We start from the raw sequence: 22,499 nt of genomic DNA on the forward strand, positions 1-22,499 counted from the left end.
TCCGGCCACTCTACCCTTGAGATGAATGATTAGCAGCAAAATAATGTGGCTAATTATTTTACTTGATGCATAAACTAGGCTCCAAGACCCCTTGAACATGAACATGATCAAGTGGCCCTGTACAGTATTATGCTCTTTAATTGTCCCTCGTACAGGTTCTTATTATCGTACATGTGTGTGTTGTACAAGTCAGTCAGGTTACTGCTTCAAGTCTTTCATTAAATAAGTTATTTCAACATTATGGTTGAACGATCAACAGTAATTATATAGACCTACTCTTGTATTCCCCTGAACTGCTGCAATTTAAAATAGTCATTTAGTCAAACACCGTCTTCAACAAAAGAGCAGTGAGAGGTGTTGGTTTCCCCATCAGATAATCATTGTAGCCTGCCCTACATGCAAGTCAACCAAGACACCAACAAAAATCTCTGAGGACCCCCTAGTGGGACGCGGACCCCCTGTTGAGTTCCCACCTGATGTTGTGTGGGAGTCCAGACTGCTCCAGACCGTACTGAATAACTACTAGCTTACATAATGTATTTGGATGTTCCATCCATCTGTTTGTATCCTCCAAAGAGGACGATACGATCTCCCATCATGCAACAGCACATATTAGACGTCGGAGTCGGGCCTTTCCCCTTGGGCTCAACCTTCTTCCAGGAGAAGGTCTCTGGGTTGAATTTCCACACATCATTAAAGACGTGTTTCCTTCCATGGCCACCACATATGTACAACTCTCCATTGTAGGCAAAGGCTGAATGATACCTGCGTGCTTCTGGAAGAAGCTGTGTAGAAGGAGTGTTCATCGAGTTCATCCATTGGTTGGTCTCTATGTCAAACACTCTCATGTTGTAGAAACCCCCCTGCTGATGATACCTCATCCAGCCTCCAAATACAAATATCTTTGTCCCGATGATGGTGGCAGATTGACTGCATGTAGCAGGAGGTGGAGTTCCTCTGGTGTTAATAAAAGTCCAGACCATTGTGGTGGTGTCCAACTTGTAGGTGTCATTAGTGTGTCTAGATAATCTAGTCTTCCTGTTGTATCCTCCATGAATATACATGACCTTCCCCAACACACAGGCTGAGTGGTACCTCCTCTCTGGAACAGCCCCAGAAACCTGTGGTTTGAACCATCTGTGGACGTCGACATCAAATGCATGCAGCAGGTTGCTGTGATCATGTTTAGTCTTCCCTCCCCAGAGGTAGACGATATCTTCAATCAACACAGCTGTGTGGACGTAGTGCCTGAGTGGAACCTCAAGGTGAGGTTCTCCTGTTCCAGGGTGACTGGGGTCAACTTCCTCCAGAGTAAAGTCAGTGTGTTGAAGACCTGCACACCAATCCGCTTCTCGTCAGCGTTCCATCCAAAGCAGTATAGCTTGTGTCTCACCGTTACAGCAGCACCATCTACCTTTGGTGATCCTTTCTGATGCAACGTCCAGGAAAACATCTTTAACACGACAGTTAATGGTGGATTGAAGTAAACCTGTTGGTTTCCTGCTCTGTAGAAGAATGAAGAGCCAAAGAAAAGGAGAGCCAAAGTAGTTCGCTTCTAGATTCTAGAGCTCTTTGAGTCTTGGTCTAAAGAGTCTTGAAGAGAACAGTCTTGAAGAGAACAGTCTTGAAGAGAACAGTCTTGAAGAGAACAGTCTTGAAGAGAACAGTCTTGAAGAGAACAGTCTTGAAGAGAACAGTCTTGGAGAGAACAGTCTTGGAGAGAACAGTCTTGGAGAGAACAGTCTTGGAGAGAACAGTCTTGTAGAGATCTGTGTTGAAGAGTCGAGTCTTGGAGAAGTTGATTCAAACTGACCTCTCTCTGAGGCTGCAGTGCTTTTTATCATGCTGGCTGGATTGATGATGTCATACCGGTGAGGTCACATGTAAGTATGACATCAGGGACCCCATATTTGGGCATGACATTTGGCTCAGCGGTCCATCCTGGGCCGTGGCACTGCGGTCCATCCTGGGCCGTGGCTCATGGTGGGCAAATAAAAATGACCTCATGCCATCACAATCATTAAGACATTACTCTCCAACCACTGGGCCAGTAAACAGGTACATCTAATTTTTGAGCCTCTTCGTACAGGTTAAAAGAAGCTCCTGTTTGAGTGTTTCGTGGTAGTTAGAAATTATTAACTAATGCTTTGATGGAACGGATGGGTATACACAAGCAACCTAGATGTGGAACACTTTGGCAATATTGCACATTAACAGAAATGGGGATTGAATTAGCAACACTTTTATCTGCTAGACTCTCACCCCAACTAAAAAGCCATCCAAGGCAACACACACACACACACACACACACACACACACACACACACACACACACACACACACACACACACACACACACACACACACACACACACACACACACACACACACACACACACACACACACACACACACACACACACACACACACACACACACACACACACACACACACACACACACACACACACACACACACACACACACACACACACACACACACACACACACACACACACACACACACACACACACACACACACACACACACACACACAGGATGTATTAGAGGGGGGGGAAGGTCAATTCAAAGCTGACTCACTTGTTTGTACGCATGACTCAGAAATCCACACCAACAAAAACCCGACGACAAACAGAACTAACTACATTGTTTGCCCAGCCTCATGGAACGCCAAAAGCTGCTTTGTACCAAACACATTTAAACCGTATGAAAAGCACTCGTCCATGGACTGATGCAGGGATCAATGGCTGGATGAGATTCAAGGGGATAAAAGGGACGGATGGGACAGAGAGGAAATGAAGACGGATGGCGGGCAGATGGATCAACTAGCTTGCATTAATATGCACCTTATTGTTTCCAAATTCACAGCCAGATGGCCATGAGGGCCTCAGCGGTATGTATTGATTGACGGGTGAACAAACAACTGAATTAAATTTTGTTCTAACAGGAGGAAAGAAAGTCAGCCACCATCTTGTCATATTATCATTTTGTAAAAAAAAATAAAAACCTTTAGCAAGTTGAGGAAAAATAAAAATGACATTACGCAACAACAGGACCGGACCCCGAACGTTCTGTGTCAAGCGGATCTATGATAATCAGAAAGATGGATTTTTTGTGTTTGTTAAACTACATAGAGACTTAAATACGTATTTCAAGTTGATCAAATATGCTGCCTATGTGTCAGATCGTGTTCTTTTCAGTTACACAGACAGTTAACAAAGACAGATTACTATTATTGAGAGAAAAAAATAAAATACTCAACGGTCAAAGTGGCGCTGCTGCCGACGCGGTGTTCAGACGTCAGCCTCGGGCTGTCTGGCGTGCTGCCGGCCATGAACGCCCTCTGGAGGACCCGCTTCGGAGTCTTTGTGAAGGAGAACGCCCTCGTCACCTAGGAAGTACCACACACACACACACACACACACACACACACACACTGTGAAAGAGAACACCCTCGTCACCTAGGACATGGGTTCCCGAAGTGGGGTCCGGGGACCCCTGGGGGTACTTGAGGGAGTTCCAGGGGGTACCTAGCTCAATTCACCCTTTATCAAGTCCCGGCCGTGGTTCTTGCCCCTTTCGTTTCATGGTTGGACAAAAATCCTCTCTCTCCATCCACTACCATTGAAATAACAGGTTTTTCAGTTGCTTCGTATTGATATTCTGTGCACTCAATTCTTGTGTCAGTAAAAAGGAACATCACAGGTGCAGCATGGTGACTGGGCATATCATGTTTGTTTGTTTCATGATGTTTTAGCAAATTCAAGATAAACAAGGTGGAACCAGGGCGGAACAAGGCAGAAAGAGCCTGCTGGTTAGTCAGTCAGGGACCAATCAGAAGGCTGACAAAGGGTGAATTAGAGATAGGAACCAAATGGACCCTTATGGGTCTGTAACTCTGAGAGTGTACAAATGGAACCTGTTAAATTAATAGTGGTTTTACAATATAAATTGGGGGTCCCAGAGATATAAATGACATTAAATGGGGGTCCGTAGACTAATGCATGTCAAACTGGGGGTCCTTGAAATTAAACGGGTTTAAAATCACTGCTAGAGCCGTCAAAATCTTCTCTTATAGGGGGTCCCTGGCATATATTTTTCTCAAATGGGGTCCGCGGGCTCATCAGTGTCAATTTGGGGGTCCTTGTGGGTGCTGGCGGCGTGTCTCCTCCTCCGCGTCATCAGTGCCCATACCCGAGGCGGGGTTGGCGAAAGGGCCTTTCTGTGTGGAGTTTGCATGTTCTCCCCGTGTCCCCTAGGGTAGGTACCCTCACAAAAAACATGCAGTAATCCTGGTCTCTAAACTGCCTCCCCTTGGCCAGCCTGATGGAGGGGAAAGGAACTGGTTGGAATAACGTGTTCCTTCCACGCGCTACGTCCAACCAGTCAGGTGTAAAGGAGCAACTTGGACACTCAGGCATGAAGGAAGCATGAGTTCAAGTCCGTTGCTCTCCCCATGTCCCCCATATATGGGGACTAGGTTGGCGGAGAGTGTGTAGAGCCCAGGATCACATTAGATAATTGACACAGGGGTGAAAAATGGGTTACAAAATCATGGGATAAAAATTTAAAACTTTTTGGGGGTCCTTGACATGAAAAAGTTGGAGTAGAACACACACACCAGTCACCACTAGAATCACCTAGGAACACACTACACACAAGTCACCACTAGAGTAAGTCTATCACTAAGAGTTTTGGCTTGGAAATTGTACCATTTGCCAAAGTACATTTTTGCCATTGCTGCCATTCAAAAAAAAAAATTATTAAAAACTGTAGCATTTCAAAAAGGTTCAAGGAAAAGGGCGCACACCAGTGTTGGTGAGGTGCTGGCCTAAGGCAGTAAATAAGTAAAAATGAGAAAAAGGCTGCACACTCGTAGCCACGATGCTGTATATTTATTGACAAGAATCCAACGTTTCGACCTAGGAGGTCTTCTTCAGGGAAATGTTTATTGGTACGGCATATATATCTCACACATAAAAACTTGCATTGCAACTGCTGCAGCTACGGCCAGCACTTCACCAGTCTAGTTATCGCACTGTGCTTATTTACAAAAACATATCGCATAAAAAGAGTGTTGTTATACTGTACTGCTGCATATTCTGCATGACTGATTCTATTATACTCGCTATTATCTTCGGACAGGCCGAAGATAATAACGGCTGTTCTGATGTGTATAATATGCGAGAACAGTCCTACTAGTATTTAAACCATTTAGGCCGGACGTCGAAATTTAAAAAATGTCTACAAAATCCTGACAGTTTTCTGAAAAACCTTGTTTCTGTATCAGTGGTGCTCAAGGACCCCAACAACTATATGTAATTGGCCTCCGCCCCCATCTGAAAAATATATGTTGTTCCAGCAGGGACCTCCCCAGAAAAAAAGATTTGAGTTAAAATGTTCACTCTGTAATAATTATATATATATTCAAAGATTTAAGGCACATTTTCACAATTTTTCAAAAATAGCAGACCTACAAGCTCGTAGCGCGGCACTCGGTGCCGCGCTACGAGCTTGTAGATCTGCTATTTTTCAATAGCTAAAGTATAACATACATAATGCTTAAAACACCAAGAGGGGTTCCCGCCCAAAATGGGTTAAACTACTTATCAAGTAATGGGAGACAACTCTCTGATATTATCATGCATTACTTTAGTTTGTGTCTATTGGGCTCTGCCAGCCAGCGGCGTACAGTAAAAACTAACATTGCTGTTATTCTGTATATAATCGGCAGTGCAGCACTCATAGAATGCCTCTTCTCGTCCAACCTTATTCTTCAACCAGAACTCTTCTCCCCTCTTCTAAATATAGTAGAGCCACAACATTTCTACACCGTTTTTCCCTCCCCATTTAGTAATTATGACCAATTATTGCCTCCCCACAGCTGTTGTACCCAGGCTACTGGCTCCCTGCCATGCAACGACCCCCCATTGGGCATCCCCGCGCTACTTCCACCCAACATTCCCCACTGACAGCAGGAGACGGCCTGCCCATAGGCGTATGGACAGCAAACAGAGACCCCCCGCCCGCCCTTCCCAGCTTCCCTCCTCCATACACAGCCAATTGTGTCCATACAGATTCTCAGCCAAAATCGGATTGTTGGATTCAAAGTAGTGATTCACGATACAATCGAAATCAACCATGAAAATGCCATACCTGGCATCGGATCGGTCTCAAAATAATCCAGATTATTTTCCACAGATATTGATGACGGAATATGAAATATTTACGCTTTTGTTTTGTGTATTTCTAATGTTTGAAGGCAGCATAATCCGTATAATATCGGAATCGGTCAGAATCGGTATCGGCAGATATGATGACCCTGCAAATAATCGGATAATCGGTCATAATTTCATAATCGTGCACCCCTAACCCATTTTGGGCGGGAACCCCTTTTGGTATTTTAAGCATTATGTTATAATTTAGCTATTGAAAAAATAGCAGATCTACAAGCTCATAGCGCGCCACCGAGTGGCGCGCTACGAGCTTGTAGGTCTGCTATTTTTGAAAAATAGTGAAAATATTTATTTCAGAAAACTGGAGGATTTAGAAGATTTATTTTTAATTTCGAGGTTTGGTGTTGGTGTTTGGTGTAACATAATGTTTTAAACATGTTATAATTTAGCTTTTGAAAAATAGCAGATCTACAAGCTCATAGCGTGCCACCGAGTGGCGCGCTACGAGCTTGTAGGTCTGCTATTTTTGAAAAATCGTGAAAATATTTATTTCAGAAAACTGGAGGATTTAGAAGATTTTTTATTTTATTTCGAGGTTTGGTGTTGGTGTAACATAATGTTTTAAACATGTTATAATTTAGCTATTGAAAAATAGCAGATCTACAAGCTCATAGCGTGCCACCGAGTGGCGCGCTATGAGCTTGTAGGTCTGCTATTTGTGAAAAATCGTGAAAATATTTATTTCAGAAAACTGGAGGATTTAGAAGATTTTTTTTTAATTTCGAGGTCAGGCCTAAACGGGCCAATTCAAACCGCTAGACTCCGTGGTGGTGGTGGGCGTGACCCAGAGAACAAGCATTTTGAGCGATGAACACTGTAATGCTGACAGGTTGTAAAGAGATATAATAGCACTGATTCGGCTCTAGCCTCCATCCGACTCAGACTGGCCCAAACCGTAAAAGTTAGTTACCTTCTTGGAAGTCTTCTTGATGGCTCGGGAGGCTTTGCTCAACGTGCTGTCCATATCCTTGGTGGTGACCTGCAGGGAGTCGGGATCCGTGCACTGGATGATGTCCTCCTGGGTTTGAACGAAACACAAAGGAACACAATCAAATACATGTGCAGAGATTAAAATAGGGTGCATTTTGCATCCCAAAACGCAGTTTATAGTTAAGGGACGCAATAAAACAACAACCTCTGCATCCATGGGATGCACTACTGTACTGTTTTTTTCTGCTAGCTTTAGTTATAATAGTCATGTCTTCTTCTGTTTTCTACATGAATATACCGGTAACCACATTATAACCATATAAAATGGAATGGGAGTTAAATGCTGCAATTTGTAAAAATGGCAAAAATATGACTCCTAACGTTGTTGAAGTGGGACTCATAAAATGTCCCTGGGATTCATCTAAAAAGACCATTCCTGCATCCCGGGACTCATTACATTGAAAACCTATTTACATCACTGGAGATGTATTGTAGGGATGTACAGTACACATACTGTATATATATTATATACACAGTCTTTATTCCCTGCTCTCTAGCCTTCCCCTCCTCTCTGCAGTCAGTCCACTATTAACCCATTTAGGCCTGGGAAGTTCCTGGGAACGATTCTACAAATGCCTTCTAAATCCTGACAGTTTTCTGAAAAACCCATGTTTCTATGTCTCAAACTATTTCATGTCAAGGATCCCTAGAATTATTTGTATTTGTCCACCGACCCCCATCTGAAAATGATGAAGTTAAAAAAAAAGATTTTAGTTAAAAACGAACGCTCTGAAAGAATATATTCAAACATTTGGGCCACATTTTCACGGTTTTTCAAAAATAGCAGACCTACAAGCTCGCAGCGCGCCACTCGGTGGCGCGCTATGAGCTTGTAGATCTGCTATTTTTCAATAGCTAAATTATAACATAATGTTTAAAACACCAGAAGGGGTTTCCGCCCAAAATGGATTAACAAGCAGAGGGTCCTGACTCCTTGGTATTCATAGTGCAGCACTGACCCAGTGAAAACAGCATTAGGATTGCAGCTGTGTGCTGCCAGGCAGGACCAGAGGCCAACATCGCCCCCTGCTGCCGACTCCACAGAGTACAACGGGTGGCCCCAGTCGCTCACCTCCAGATCTTTCCTGGCTGATGACGATCATGCTGCTCTTTAATTATCAACAGAATTATACGTGTCGGTCGAGACCACTCAATTACTGCTAAGCTCAGCCGGCCCATTACAACTTGGCTGCCATAACTCTACCCCCGCACCCCCATCCCTTTTTTTCCCTCAAGCCTCCACTCATTTACTTGGACTGTTCGGATTTAGAGGCAGCTCCAGTGCTACACGTGGCTAGGCTTCTTAATTCACTCCCAGGGAACTATTTTGTAATGAGACCTTCCCTGGGCTCAGGGAATGTGTGCCTTTGTAGTTGCTTTATTTTATTTTTTTGGGAAAGGTCTAAAACCGACGAGGGGTTACGAAGGGACCAAGCCGGCCAGACTTTTCTAGGAGGGCAGAATAATGCATTCACTTATGCAACATTATATGTTTCGTTTTGTTTGTGATTCTATTGCTCCCACTTCCTAGTCCTACTTGGTATGCTCGTATTCAGTAATGTATTGAACACATACAAGAAATTAAACATTTCCATTGTGAGGTACCTCCCCTTCCTGTCCAGCATCTGATGATTGCCGTATACTTTCCACTTGATTTGTTTCCATCTAAATAACACCAGACATACCTCACGGATATGCAGTAAACAAGCATTTATTTTAACACATTCTAGACGGGAACCCCTTTGTGTTTTAAGCATTATGTTATACTTTAGCTATTGAAAAATAGCAGATCTACAAGCTCATAGCGCGGTGTCGCGCTACAAGCTTGTAGATCTGCTATTTTTTTTAAATGGTGAAAATGTGGCGCAAATCTTTGAATATATATTATTACAGAGTGAACGTTTTTAACTCAAATCTTTGCTTCCGGGGGGCCTGGAACGACATATTTTCAGATGGGGGTTCGCGGCCAAATACAGATAATTCTGGGGGTTTCCTTGACATGAAAAAGGTCGAGCACCACCGACACAGAAACATAGGTTTTTCAGAAAACTGTTTAAAGTGTGTATGAACCACTCAGCGACTCACAGCGTCGGCCCTGCAGATGGTGTTGGCGACGGCGCGAGAGAGCGAGCGCAGCCAGGTGCTCTTGACCGTCTCCTCCGCGGTCAGCTGGAAGCTCACCAGCATGTTCTCCTGCTCGGTGGGAGGACGCACCAGCAGCGCAAACGCATTCACACAGTCTGGAGGAGAGAGGAGAGCACAACACAGCTCATTTAACTCCACAAGATTGCAAGGTTCCATTTTACCGTGCAGACACTACAATAGATAGAGAGAGGGAGAGAGATGCACAATGTGAGAGGGGAAGCGGGCGGGAGGGAGGTGAGAGGGATAAAGAGAGAGATTGAGGGAGCGATACAAAACCAGATGAAAACTGTGGTGCCAAGTGTGAGAGAGAAAAGCACAAAATAAAGGATTAAAAAAGACTTTTTGTTGGACAGTGAGAAAACAGAGATGAGAAACAGAGGGAAGCCAGCAGACAAGAGACAGTCCATTGTTGTTTTGTAATACAGTCTGTACAGAAATATAAAACGTTAAGCATCCAAACATAAACATCACTCTTCTGTCTCTGATAACACACTGTGCTTCATGCCATATCGGATTATTGTGTTCGCAAGAGGCTCCTTTCACTGTGTGTATGTGTTAAAGAGAGAGAGTGTGTGTGTGGGTGTGTCAGAGTGTGTGTGTGTGTGTGTGCGTGCGTAACCATGTATGTTTGTGTGTTCCAGTAGCAAAAGAGGCTGAACAAAAAGCCGAAAGACACGCACATCCAATTACCTCAAGTAAAGATTATTGGGAGCTGAAATTGGTGTGCGGACCTTTTTATTCTTACTCCATGTGTGTGTGTTCCAAACACCCAGAATGAACATTGACAGGGCGTGTTTGTCCCTGTCAAAGAGCTGGAGGTGCTGCAAACAGACAGTCACTGTTAACTGTGTCAGACACACACACACCGCCCTCACTTGAAAACATGCATGCCCTCATGCGGTTATGAAGATGACTCTACCATCTGTGGGGGTGAGGTAGGTGTGCGTGCGTGCAGAACTGAGGCATTGGGCGCGGCCCGCTCGCGTGTTTGCGTGTGAGTACGTTTGGGCGTGTTGATTAAATGTTTGTGTGTCTGAGCGGGGGAGATTGTGTAGGAGTGGAAGTTTGTGTGTATGGTCTGTGCGTGTGGTCTGTGCCTATGCGTGTCTGGGTCTGTGCATGTGTGTGGTCTGTGTGTGTGGTTTGTGCCTGTGCGTGTGTGTGTGGTCTGTGCCTGTGCGCGGTCTGTGCCTGTGCGTGTGGTCTGTAGTCTGTACGTTCGTTTGTTTACCTTCGGTGTCCTGCAGGTCCAGTACTCTCCGGATCTGAGACAGAGGCATCAGCATAATGTGTTTGAGGTGGGCCGGGGGTCTCGTCTGCCCCACTGGACTCTTAAACGTAGTCAGCACCTTGTGACGTTTCCTGGCAATCTGCGCAGAAGCACAAACATGGATGGAAGACGTCATGGTTCAGCTACAATATAGACAGAAACATTACAAGTGCAAACAGTAATCTAAGCACTAACTTGCAAAAACAGCTTATTATCTGGGCTCATCATAACAAGGTTTATATTTAATCTCTTAATTAGCCATGCGTGCTTTTTAGACACAACATGAATGAAGCCAATCAAGAGTGTCATCTCCCATTGGCTTCAGGTGTGCCAGGCATATTGTTATTTGAATGGCGGAGGAGGAGAATGGAACGGATCTGCTCATGTGTGAAGGACCAGCTCCAGGAGCAGCAGGTATCCATCCAACGCTGAGGTGAAGCAGAGGTGGGAGGAGTTAACCATTGTGTTCTTACTTCTTATACTAGGGACAGTCTTTAAAATTATAACAAATTAAACAAGGTTTAATTTGGAGGGGGGGGGGACAGGACTCGCACAACAGTAAGCATGATCGGTCTGTGTCTTAACAGTAAAGCTATGAGTTTGTGTTGTTATTTGACATAAATCCGTACAGTTTCCCGTTATGTCAGACCATTTTATAAACAAAACATTCTATTGTGATTGAGTAAATGAGATCCTAATGAACAAAAACGGTTAAATAAAAAACTTGATTGGGACATCGTTATTCCTAAAAACACAGTATTAAACCATATTACAAGTCAATGACACTCTAATCAATGACACTCTAATTTGATATATATGTTAATGTTATCCAATTGGAGGTCTGAAGCTGACAAATATGCTATGCACTGTGTTGATCATTGTCAAACAAACTTCACTAATGCTGTAAACCGGAAGGCTTTAGTAAGAATGATACGCCGAGATAAGGCGAGCAGGCAGGTAAGGAGTCAAGGGCAGTTAGACAGAGCGACATGAAAGTCTCAAGCGAGCCCGCCTAGATCTCACCCAAACACGCCCCTATCTCACCCAAACACGCCCCGATCTCACCCAAACACGCCCCGATCTCACCCAAACACGCCCCGATCTCACCCAAACACACCCCGATCTCACCCAAACACGCCCCACTCTCACCCAAACACGCCCCGATCTCACCCAAACACGCACCGATCTCACCCAAACACGCCCCACTCTCACCCAAACACGCCCCGATCTCACCCAAACACGCCCCACTCTCACCCAAACACGCCCCGATCTCACCCAAACACGCCCCGATCTCACCCAAACACGCCCCGATCTCACCCAAACACGCCCCGATCTCACCCAAACACGCCCCAATCTCACCCAAACACGCCCCGTTCTCACCCAAACACGCCCCGATCTCACCCAAACACGCCCCGATCTCACCCAAACACGCCCCGATCTCACCCAAACACGCCCCGATCTCACCCAAACACGCCCCGTTCTCACCCAAACACGCCCCAATCTCACCCAAACACGCCCTAATCTCACTCAGACACGCCCCGATCTCACCCAAACACGCCCCGATCTCACCCAAACACGCCCCGATCTCACCCAAACACGCCCCGATCTCACCCAAACACGCCCCGATCTCACCCACACGCCCTAATCTCACCCAAACACGCCCTAATCTCACTCAAACACGCCCCGATCTCACCCAAACACGCCCCGATCTCACCCAAACACGCCCCGATCTCACCCAAACACGCCCCGATCTCACCCAAACACGCCCCGATCTCACCCAAACACGCCCCGATCTCACCCAAACACGCCCCGATCTCACCCAAACACGCCCCGATCTCACCCAAACACGCCCCGATCTCACCCAAACACGCCCCGTTCTCACCCAAACACGCCCCGATCTCACCCAAACACGCCCAGAATCTCACCCAAACACGCCCCGATCTCACCCAAACACGCCCAGAATCTCACCCAAACACACCTTGATCTCACCCAAACACATTGAAATACCATGGATTGGCAATTCCGTACATAGACGGAATGTACTACAGTTTTTACCGCGATGGAGGCGTGGCTTCACTAGTATTGTATGTCATTTCACCTTTTTTGGGCGAGTTCGGGTTTGACATCATTTACGATTCTGTGCTATTGTCTGTACAACTCGGACGGGGCCCCGAGTCGTCTCGAGCCACGAGAGAGACCACGAGCAAGCTAAAGCGAGCGAGTTGCTGTGTTGAACGTTGCGCTTCCTCCGTTACAGTCCATGGGGAGGATTTCAGTGCAATATGTACAGATTTTGGGGGTTTTCAAAGCCAATACGTGCCTTTTCACCGTGTTTGGGTGAGACCAGGTTGCTCAAGCACACACACACACCACTCTCTGAGTTAGACATACACTGAGGACTTCACTATGAAGGAGAGATTTGTAGGAATTCAAAATGTACAAAGAAGTATATAAATGAAACATTACGTTAGCTCAGGCAGCAGGGCACTGAAGTTGTGCGTGCATCAGCCCTGTTGACCCCCGTTTGACAGCTTATCAGCTGATCGTACTCGCTGACTCTCATTTACCAATTACCTTCAAAGAAGTCAATGTATTTTCCAGCTGACACACTCACTCTGCTAATCACTCAAGTTACTGAAGTGGTATTAAGTCGCTGCAAATTCCCTCTACCGCCCCCGAACCTCCTCTTGAGGTTATTGATTCACAGATGTGTGCAGGCTTTCTTTGAATTTAATGTATACGTGTGTGTGTGTGTGTGTGTGTGTCGGGGGACAATGTTCTCACACAAGAACCCCTGAAGTGCTTTTATGGCCTCTTACATTCTTTAAAAAAAAATCTTATTACACCAAAATCTCTGCATGTTCCACAGCATATTCCTGTAGAACCATTTGCTAATGCTGCCTAAACCTAAATCCATTGATTGTCTTTTTAAAGACACTTTATGGGTGAAATGGTCCTTTAATGGTGGCCAATTACCTCAGGAATGTAGAAATATTGGTGATACCACTCTTCCTAACGGTGTGTGTGTGTGTGCACATTACGAGCTTGTAAATCTGCTATTTTCGGTGTACAACACCATCATCTAGTGACACATAAAGCATTACTTGGCATCGAATCAATGGAGGCTTCACAAGTGAAAGATCCCACTCATTAACGTCAGGATAATTAGCGTGTGGGACGTGCGTTGTGTCTGAACGCTGAGCCGTTATAAGTTAAAGACACACATACCATTGTTCATTCATAAAGTAGGTTAACCCATTCTGGGCGGGAACCCCTCTTGGTGTTTCAAGCATTATGTTACACTTTAGCTATTGAAAAATAGCAGATCTACAAGCTCATAGCGCGGCACTCATATTTTCAGATGGGGGGGTCGGCGGCAAAATACAGATAATTCTGGGGGTCCTTGACATGACAAAGGTTGAGCATCACTGACAGAAACATAGACAAACATTCTTGTACGTACATTAGTGCTGCACAATTAATCGAAAATTATACAGATTCAGACAATTTCATTTTGTAAATAATAGTGAAGAATAATGCAGCACTAGTTGGCTGTCCAATTCATTATAGTTACTCTTATGTTTTTGTTTATGTTTTTAATAAACATTTTTATGGGAAAAAATTAGAATTGTGTGAGAATCGTCATCTCAAATTCTTGTGGAGGAAAATTGAGATTCAAGAATTGTGCAGCACTAATAACATACATGTGTGGATATGGCATTCCCTCCGTTTGCAACAGTGTATGTGTGTGCATGTGTGTCTGCATGTGTGTGCGTGCGTTCCGTCCATGTGCCACACAGATACAGAGCTCATTAGGAGGGGACACTGATGCTCCTGAATCATCCTCCAACCCCATCTCTTTCTTGAATGCTCATCCTGTTCCAATGCCAGCCTTTTGCTAATTAAGACGTACACAAACACACAACCTGTGTCAGCAACGACAAATTGTCCACATAAATTATTCACACTTTCTCTCTCCAACAAAGCCGTCGCCGCTGGATTTCCCCTTTTTAAAAGCATCTCAAGTCACAGAGATATTTATACTGAGCGAGTGGCAGAGGCAAACGAGGAGTGTTTAATGAAGTTTAGCCTTCTGGCTACATAGAATCGATTTTTAACACTTTGAGGGCTTTACTGTATATGACATATACAGAGGCTGCCGGGATTGTTTAATTACCTTTGGAGCATAACGCCGAAGTATTTGTGCCTTTGATCCATGAAAGTCCGCTTGAAAACACTCCAATGATTTGTTATCGAGCCGACAAAAAAAGCCACTTCCTTGATCCGGGTCATAGACAAAGAGCAAAGCGAGCTAAGATTGTCCCTACACCCTCGTTCACTTTGCATTGGACTCAGTTACCCAGAAGCCCTTGCAAGCCGGCGGTTGGTTGGTTGATTTCCAGTTACGTCATCATAACGCGTCCGCCTCTTCACCAGGTCCGCGACAAACACCAAAACACCAATATTTAGTTTGACTCCATAAAACGCGTTACCCACTATTTAATCAAATATTCTATGCTGCCGAGATTGTTTTATTACCTTTAGAGCATACGCTGAAGTATTTGCAGCTTTCAACGACAAAAATCCGGCGAAAAATAGTCCGTCGGCATGTTATGATCATCAGCACCAGCGGCCATTACAATGCGGTACAGGATCCGCCTCTATGAGGCATTGTAGTCCAAACAAACCCCCCGTCCACTTACATTGAGCTCAATTTCCCAGAAGCCCTAGCAGCCCAGATGATGACTTGATTTCCGGTTTCGTCATCATAACGCGACGGCCTCGTCATCAGGTCCCGGATAAATCCGCCGTTTCTTTTTAATTATTTTAAAACTGTGAATTAAACGCATTAAACAAATGTCGGGTATAGCATTTTACGCGCGGTGGAACACTGGATTAAACAATTAGCGGCCGTCAAACTGTTAAATTATTACAAAACGGCGAATTAAACACAAATAACGGGTTTAGCGTATTACGCAGGGGGAGAACATGGATTAAATAGCTTGGTACACAGGTTATGCAGTTAAACTGTTAAGGTAGGTTAAGTGATATTCTTACTTCTTAGGTTTTAAAGTAACAACGTTTTTTTTGTTAAAAGGTTAATCAATAAATTATGATGGTAATCATTGCTATAGTTTAGTGCTGCACGATTCTTTTCCCAATATTGAATCTTGATTTTCCTCCACAAGAAATGATCACGATTCTCATTTTTCCATGAAAATATTTATTTTTAAAAAGAGAGAAAAAAAACACACATGAGTAACTACTAACTAAAATGAATTGGACAGCCAACTAGTGCTGCACGATTCTTCACTAAATGAGATTGCACAGGTGTCTAGATCTAGATATTTTTGTATTAAGCCATTTTGGGTGGGAACCCCTTTTGGTGTTTTAAACATTAGGTTATAATTTAGCAAACAGCAGATCTACAACCTCATAGCGCGCCACCAAGTGGCGCGCTATGAGCTTGTAGGTCTATTACATTTAAAAATCGTGAAAATATTTATTTCAGAAAACTGGAAGATTTAGAAGATTTTTTTTAAATGTTGAGGCCTAAATGGGTTAATTGTGCAGCACTACTATAGTGTTCGTTCAATAACAGGGGGTCTCTGCACTGTCTCTCCAGCTCTTTATTAATAATACATAAACAGAAAAACCTTTTCCAGGTAGGTGACAACATTTCAGCCAATCAGGAGAAAGTAGCCATACATCAGCTTAATTTTTAAGGGTGTTCCAGTTCCAATTTCGTCTGCTCATTTCTTCACTTGTTTAATCTGTATCCTCCTGACTGAGTTCTCTATTCCTGTTTGGATAAAATTGGTATCCAGACCTGAAAATGCATTTTCTGTTCAGTAAAAAGCTGGGGAGACATGGATGGAGACTCGCAATAGAGCTTTTTAACACTTATTTTAACCAAAGAAAATCACTTACCCTACCTGTAACATAATTTAACCTACTCTGGAACATTATTCTAGAGAGGGAACACAGAATGGAGGTTACACCGATGAGGAAACAATCTGCAGGGTTTTGATCTCACTAGAGGTTGGGCTCACATCTAGACAGAGTCTACGTCACACTGCCCATCCCACCAATATTTCTGAGTCATAGAGTTGGGGGCTTTGTCAGATAATTGTACCTATCCGTGTCCCTTTTATGCCTATACTGTATATGGAGATCAACTGGTGTTGTGCCAAGCCCCCAGGACTGAGAGGGAGAACTGAAGCGCAATAGGCATGCAGGCCGATCATAGGTACTGCAACTACTTACATGGATTAAAACAAAATAAAATCACACAACTGAAAAAAAAATATTGCTGGCCCAAGTCCAAATATGTCATTTGTGAAACAGCGTGAAAGGAGCCACCACACACTGGTGCCATCATGTGTCCTACACACTTAATCCATGAGCTTATTGCAGCTTGGGCCAGACACATGAACGAGTAAAAACGGCTTCGACAGTAAAAAAATACTGTAAAAAGCACACAAACCAATAATTGTGCCCCATTAACATGGTCCAGTGCGTCAGCGAGTCTCTCACTGACGCACTGCCGGACACCCATCCATCCACTGCTCTGTAGCAATTTTCCCACTGCCGTGCAAGGGTTTAGAATTCCCCGAAAATAAACAAAACGACGTAATTACTCACCAAAACAAAGCCTGCTAGACCTTGGTAAAAGTCTATTCTCAAAGCTTGGAAGAGTCTCAGTTCCCCAGCTTCTCTAAAATGCACCATTTTTGTCATGAAATAAAATGCATCCAAGTGGCTCGGCGCAGGCACAACCCGGAAATGCCGTAGTAGAAGAAGTTACTCTGTCCGGTACATTGCTTTATTAAAATGGCACAAAGTGCATTTTAGAGAGAAGCTGAGGAACCTGACACGCTTCCCAGCCTGGAGAATAGACTTTTACCAAGGTCTAGCAGGCTTTGATTCGGTGAGTAGTTACGTCGTTTTGTTTATTTTCGGGGAATTCTAAACCCTCGCACGGCAGTGGGAAAATTGCTAGAGAGAAGTGGATGGATGGGTGTCAGTGAGAGACTCGCTGACACACTGGACCAGGGCTAACCTAAGTCCAGTTGATCTCTGTGCGAGTCAACATTTGGTCAACAAACATCGTCTTCATACACTTTATTTTAGCACCACTGTCCGTACGGATGTGTGCGTGTGTGTGTTTGTGTTACCTCAAGGCAGTCGTTGAACAGGAAGAGTGTAACTTGTTCTCCGCGGTCACACAGCTGGTCTCCCAAAGCGATGGTCTCCACTCGGCACACCAGACTGCGATGAGAGGACAGCAGGTTGGCCTGCAGAAGAGAGAGTACATGGAATAAAAGATAAATTAAATGTCATGATGTCATAATGATGGATGTTTAGGTATTATTATCATTCTGAGCCAAACGGTTGAAGAAATCAGTTTGAGGCTTTTATGGGATTTCTGACACCATTTTGTTGTGACTGTAGGTTGCATTTACTATGAAAACCTGCATATCCCATCCGTTAGTCACGCCTCCATATATGGTCACACCTCGTGACATCACCCCTCCATATATGGTCACGCCTCATGGCATCACGCCACCATATATGGCCATCTCCATATATGAAGATCACAACACTGACCACATCCAACCCTGGATAACCATACATGGAGAAGACTGGATCATCACCTAGATCTGCATATATGGAGCCGGACAGAAACTCTACCTACATCCGACCTCAAAACCTTAGGCCTTAGATCTCCATATATGGAGCTGACCTGTTATGACATTCCGTATGTTGATTCTTAACCCTGTACACTCAGGACACGCTCTATATATGGCCAGTACAGAATTAATTCCATTTGTTGACCTGACCCCCCCATTCCAAAGCACCGGCAGTCTGCCGTCACCCAGGCGGATACGTGCACTTCTCTCCCCTCAGTCAGTCAGTCACAGTCACAGGGACTAACCCCCAATTCAACCCTTGATAAACAGATTCTCTTAAAAGCATCTAAAAACAGCAGTGCTCCAGAAAGAGTGTTTTCATGACAAAGTGCATCGTTGTTTACTTGTACGTCGGAACTTGCTTTCAGTCAAAGGATTTATTTAGAAGGAAGAAAAAAAAACGCTTATTTTTGCAGAAAATAAGGGAGGGGGACTTCAATATGGAACTTACAGAATATTGAAAATAAAGTTTCAAACTAGGTGTAGGCGTATCTATGTGGATGTAACGAAGATGGAGAAACTGCCTGTCAGACAAGAAGCAAAGTCTGAGGGCCCGGCCACGGCGGCCATGGCTATTTGATCTCGAGTCTCCTGGAGTGAATTCTGCTTGACCTCAACTCGCTTAGAATTTCCCATATATGAATACTAGACCAAACAATATATACTCCAACAATCCAATAATGTTCTAACTTACAGGAACGCCGTCTACTTCATACACCACATCAAAGAACTGCTTCTGGCCTTCCGTCATCCTCCTGGCCTCATTGATGTGGCTGGGGAAAGAGAAAAGAATTAGGATGGAAGTGATGAAGTCAAAATCACACCTGTGTGAAGTGAGGGGCGCTAATATATTAAAGTCTAACTCAGTGGTTCCCAAAGTGGGGTCTGGGGACCCCCAGGGGTCCTTGAGGGAGTTCCAGGGGGTCCCCAGTTAAATGATAGTTTGGAATCAAATGGATCCTTATGGGTCTGTAACTCAGAGTGTACAAATGGAACCAAATGGACCCATTAGGGTCCATTTGGGACACTCTCAGAGTTAAATTAACATTGATTTTACAATATAAATTGGGGTCCCATAGATAGAAATGCCATTTAAATGGGGTCTGTAGACTAATGCATGTCAAACTGGGGGTCCTTGAAATTAAACGGGTTGAGAAGCACTGCTAGAACCGTAAAACTGATCTCTTATATGGGGGTCCCTGGCATAACTTTTCAAATGGGGGTCCGCGGACTGATTAGTATCAATCTGGGGGTCCTTGACATGAAAAAGTGCCAATCAAAGTGAATGTACTGGTCAATCACTGCGCGTCTTTTACGGGACTTGGCAAAACACAAGAGCATAACATCTGTTTATTAGAAGCAAATAAACACAGATGAGGTTTAAACAAATAAACTATTGCCAAAAAGACTTTGCTGCAGTTTGGTGGCTGGAAATACATTCTGGGATACTCGACTGTCCCAGGTTCACTTATACCTCCCAACGCAACAAATATACATCCATTCCAGGCATTTGGACTGAACTTGGCTAGATGCAAACTTTTGAAATAGTCATAGACAGTACTTCGCCTGTCACTGATGACATTTTCAGAGAACACAAGTTATTGAGAAATGGCCATAGTAATAATAATAAAGCTAAACCATCATCCAAGGCATCACAGATACGGTCACGGTAACTTACGTCAAGACTTCTTTGAGGGCATCGATGGCTTTCGCCAAAGATATCTTGTCTGGGTTGTCATCTGACGTGTGCTTTTTTATATCTAATGTTGTGACGAAGGAGGGGGCAGATGAAGAGGAGAGAGAAAGATGTGGTGAAGGAGGAAGAGAATACAATTGAGTGGAGAAGTCAATAAAAGGAACAGAGATGAATAGAGATTTTCTTATGACGGAATAATCAAAAAATACTATATATAAATAGAATCGACAGAGCGCTGCAGCTTGCAAGATGGGAAACAACTGATAGCGGGGTTAGTGCAAACGATCAATGGAGTTTTGCACCAGAGAAATGATAGGCCTCATTCACAATTATTCACAATTATTCCACTTTTCAATCCATCTTCAAATATTGGTTGAAAAGTGGTCCTTTAAGAATTAAGAATGTGATATATAATAAATAATAGTAAATAATAGTTTTCTTACTTGAAATTAATTCTTGGTTATGAACAGAATCATCTTTGTGCACTAAAGAGCACTCTTACGTACATATGACTGACATGATAGTGCAAAATAATTGGATGCTGGGCTTTCTTCAATTTTACTCTAGTCGTATAATATAGAAGTGTAATTATAACACACACACACACACACACACACACACACACACACACACACACACACACACACACACACACACACACACACACACACACACACACACACACACACACACACACACACACACACACACACACACACACACACACACACACACACACACACACACACACACACACACACACACACACACACTTTAAGAATGTCATGCATATCACTGGACTTTTCTTAGGAAATATCTTGCGCACGATATTAAAGGTTTGGTTGTGTATGGTTAATTAAGTTGTAACATTATGGACGCATCTTTCTGTTAACCTGAGATCAGATTCTAAAAATGTCTTCTACATCCTGACAGTTTTCTGAAAAAGCTATGTTTCTATGTCAGTCCTTCGATTTTTCAAAAATAGCAGACCTACAAGCTCGTAGCGCGCCACTCGGTGGCGCGCTATGAGCTTGTAGATCTGCTATTTTTCAATAGCTAAAGCATAACATAATGCTAACACCAAAAGGGGTTCCCGCCCAAAATGTGTTAAGTCAGGTCACGCCATTTACCATTGAGCAAGAGGTTCAAGCTTGGCAATCTCTGTACGGGTCTAATAAGAAGTTCCACTAAGGACTGTCTGCCACACTCCGGCTTGCTCTGGTTTATCTAGAAGGAGAAAAAGAGAGAGAGAGAAAGAGAACGGTGATACAAACACTGTGGCGGTGGAGGACGATGATAACCAAGGCATGAAATTGCCACCAGCCAGACAATATCTTTCCCTGTCAGTCAACTCCCTCTACTACAGTATGTTGGCTGGTAGTCAACCAGGTGTTCAGAGTATCATACAGCTGAACTGAACCGGTGTTCAGAGTCTCATACAGCTGAACTGAACCGGTGTTCAGAGTATCATACAGCTGAACTGAACCGGTGTTCAGAGTATCATACAGCTGAACTGAACCGGTGTTCAGAGTATCATACAGCTGAACTGAACCGGTGTTCAGAGTATCATACAGCTGAACTGAACCGGTGTTCAGAGTATCATACAGCTGAACTGAACCGGTGTTCAGAGTATCATACAGCTGAACTGAACCGGTGTTCAGAGTATCATACAGCTGAACTGAACCGGTGTTCAGAGTATCATACAGCTGAACTGAACCGGTGTTCAGAGTATCATACAGCTGAACTGAACCGGTGTTCAGAGTATCATACAGCTGAACTGAACCGGTGTTCAGAGTAGCATCATACAGCTGAACTGAACCGGTGTTCAGAGTAGTATCATACAGCTGAACTGAACCGGGTGTTCAGAGGATCATACAGCTGAACTGAATGGTTCCGAACTTCACGCTTTGTTCGCTGGATTGAGATCCTAATAGTCTGCGAAGCCAGATGATCAAAGATCTAAAATCTACTGATACGTCGTCTGGTGGTGACATCAAATTCAGTGACTGGGCTAAAAGTAGCTGTAAAACTATTTGGAAATTTACAAAAATAACAGCTTCACAGAACCAATGAAAGACGCTGGGACAGAACTATTTCCCTTTGTATGATGTAGACTTGGGGTGATGTAAGTGCGGTTGCTTGGCTTGAAGGCTTCAGAAGATTTGGGCTATATATTGTATATATATATATATATAGCCCAAACGCTGGGACAACGCTCCACACGTCCCAAACTCTTCTCCCTTCTGGCCCCAAAACTGTGGAATGCATTTCCCGTTGCAATCAGAACTGCAGCATCACTCCCAATCTTACGCCGTAGTCTGAAAACACACCTTTTCAGACTCCATCATGGCCCATAGCACTTATCCTACCCGCTTAGATAGCACTTTTTAGACTTTTTAGATAGCATTTGACAGAGACTTATACTGTAGCATGTCATGTAGACAGC

The 22,499-nt window shown here is 43.9% G+C and overlaps 1 protein-coding gene across 3 annotated transcripts in view; it reads right to left on the minus strand.

Annotated features, from left to right (window-relative positions):
• Positions 1–22,499, minus strand: part of ect2 (epithelial cell transforming 2) — a 63,135-nt gene that overhangs the window by 7,118 nt on the left and 33,518 nt on the right. For all 3 annotated transcript variants that reach the window (XM_079506655.1, XM_079506654.1, XM_079506656.1), the window contains exons 17-24: positions 21,184–21,280; positions 20,036–20,117; positions 19,052–19,130; positions 17,842–17,961; positions 10,625–10,763; positions 9,334–9,488; positions 7,169–7,276; positions 3,285–3,413 (exon numbers count right to left, since the gene is read on the minus strand). In XM_079506655.1, the coding sequence (XP_079362781.1) occupies positions 3,285–3,413; positions 7,169–7,276; positions 9,334–9,488; positions 10,625–10,763; positions 17,842–17,961; positions 19,052–19,130; positions 20,036–20,117; positions 21,184–21,280 (909 nt within the window). The remainder of the gene's footprint in view (positions 1–3,284; positions 3,414–7,168; positions 7,277–9,333; positions 9,489–10,624; positions 10,764–17,841; positions 17,962–19,051; positions 19,131–20,035; positions 20,118–21,183; positions 21,281–22,499) is intronic.

Source organism: Electrona antarctica, assembly GCF_951216825.1.
Source record: "Electrona antarctica genome assembly, chromosome: 7".
Lineage (NCBI taxonomy): Eukaryota > Metazoa > Chordata > Actinopteri > Myctophiformes > Myctophidae > Electrona > Electrona antarctica.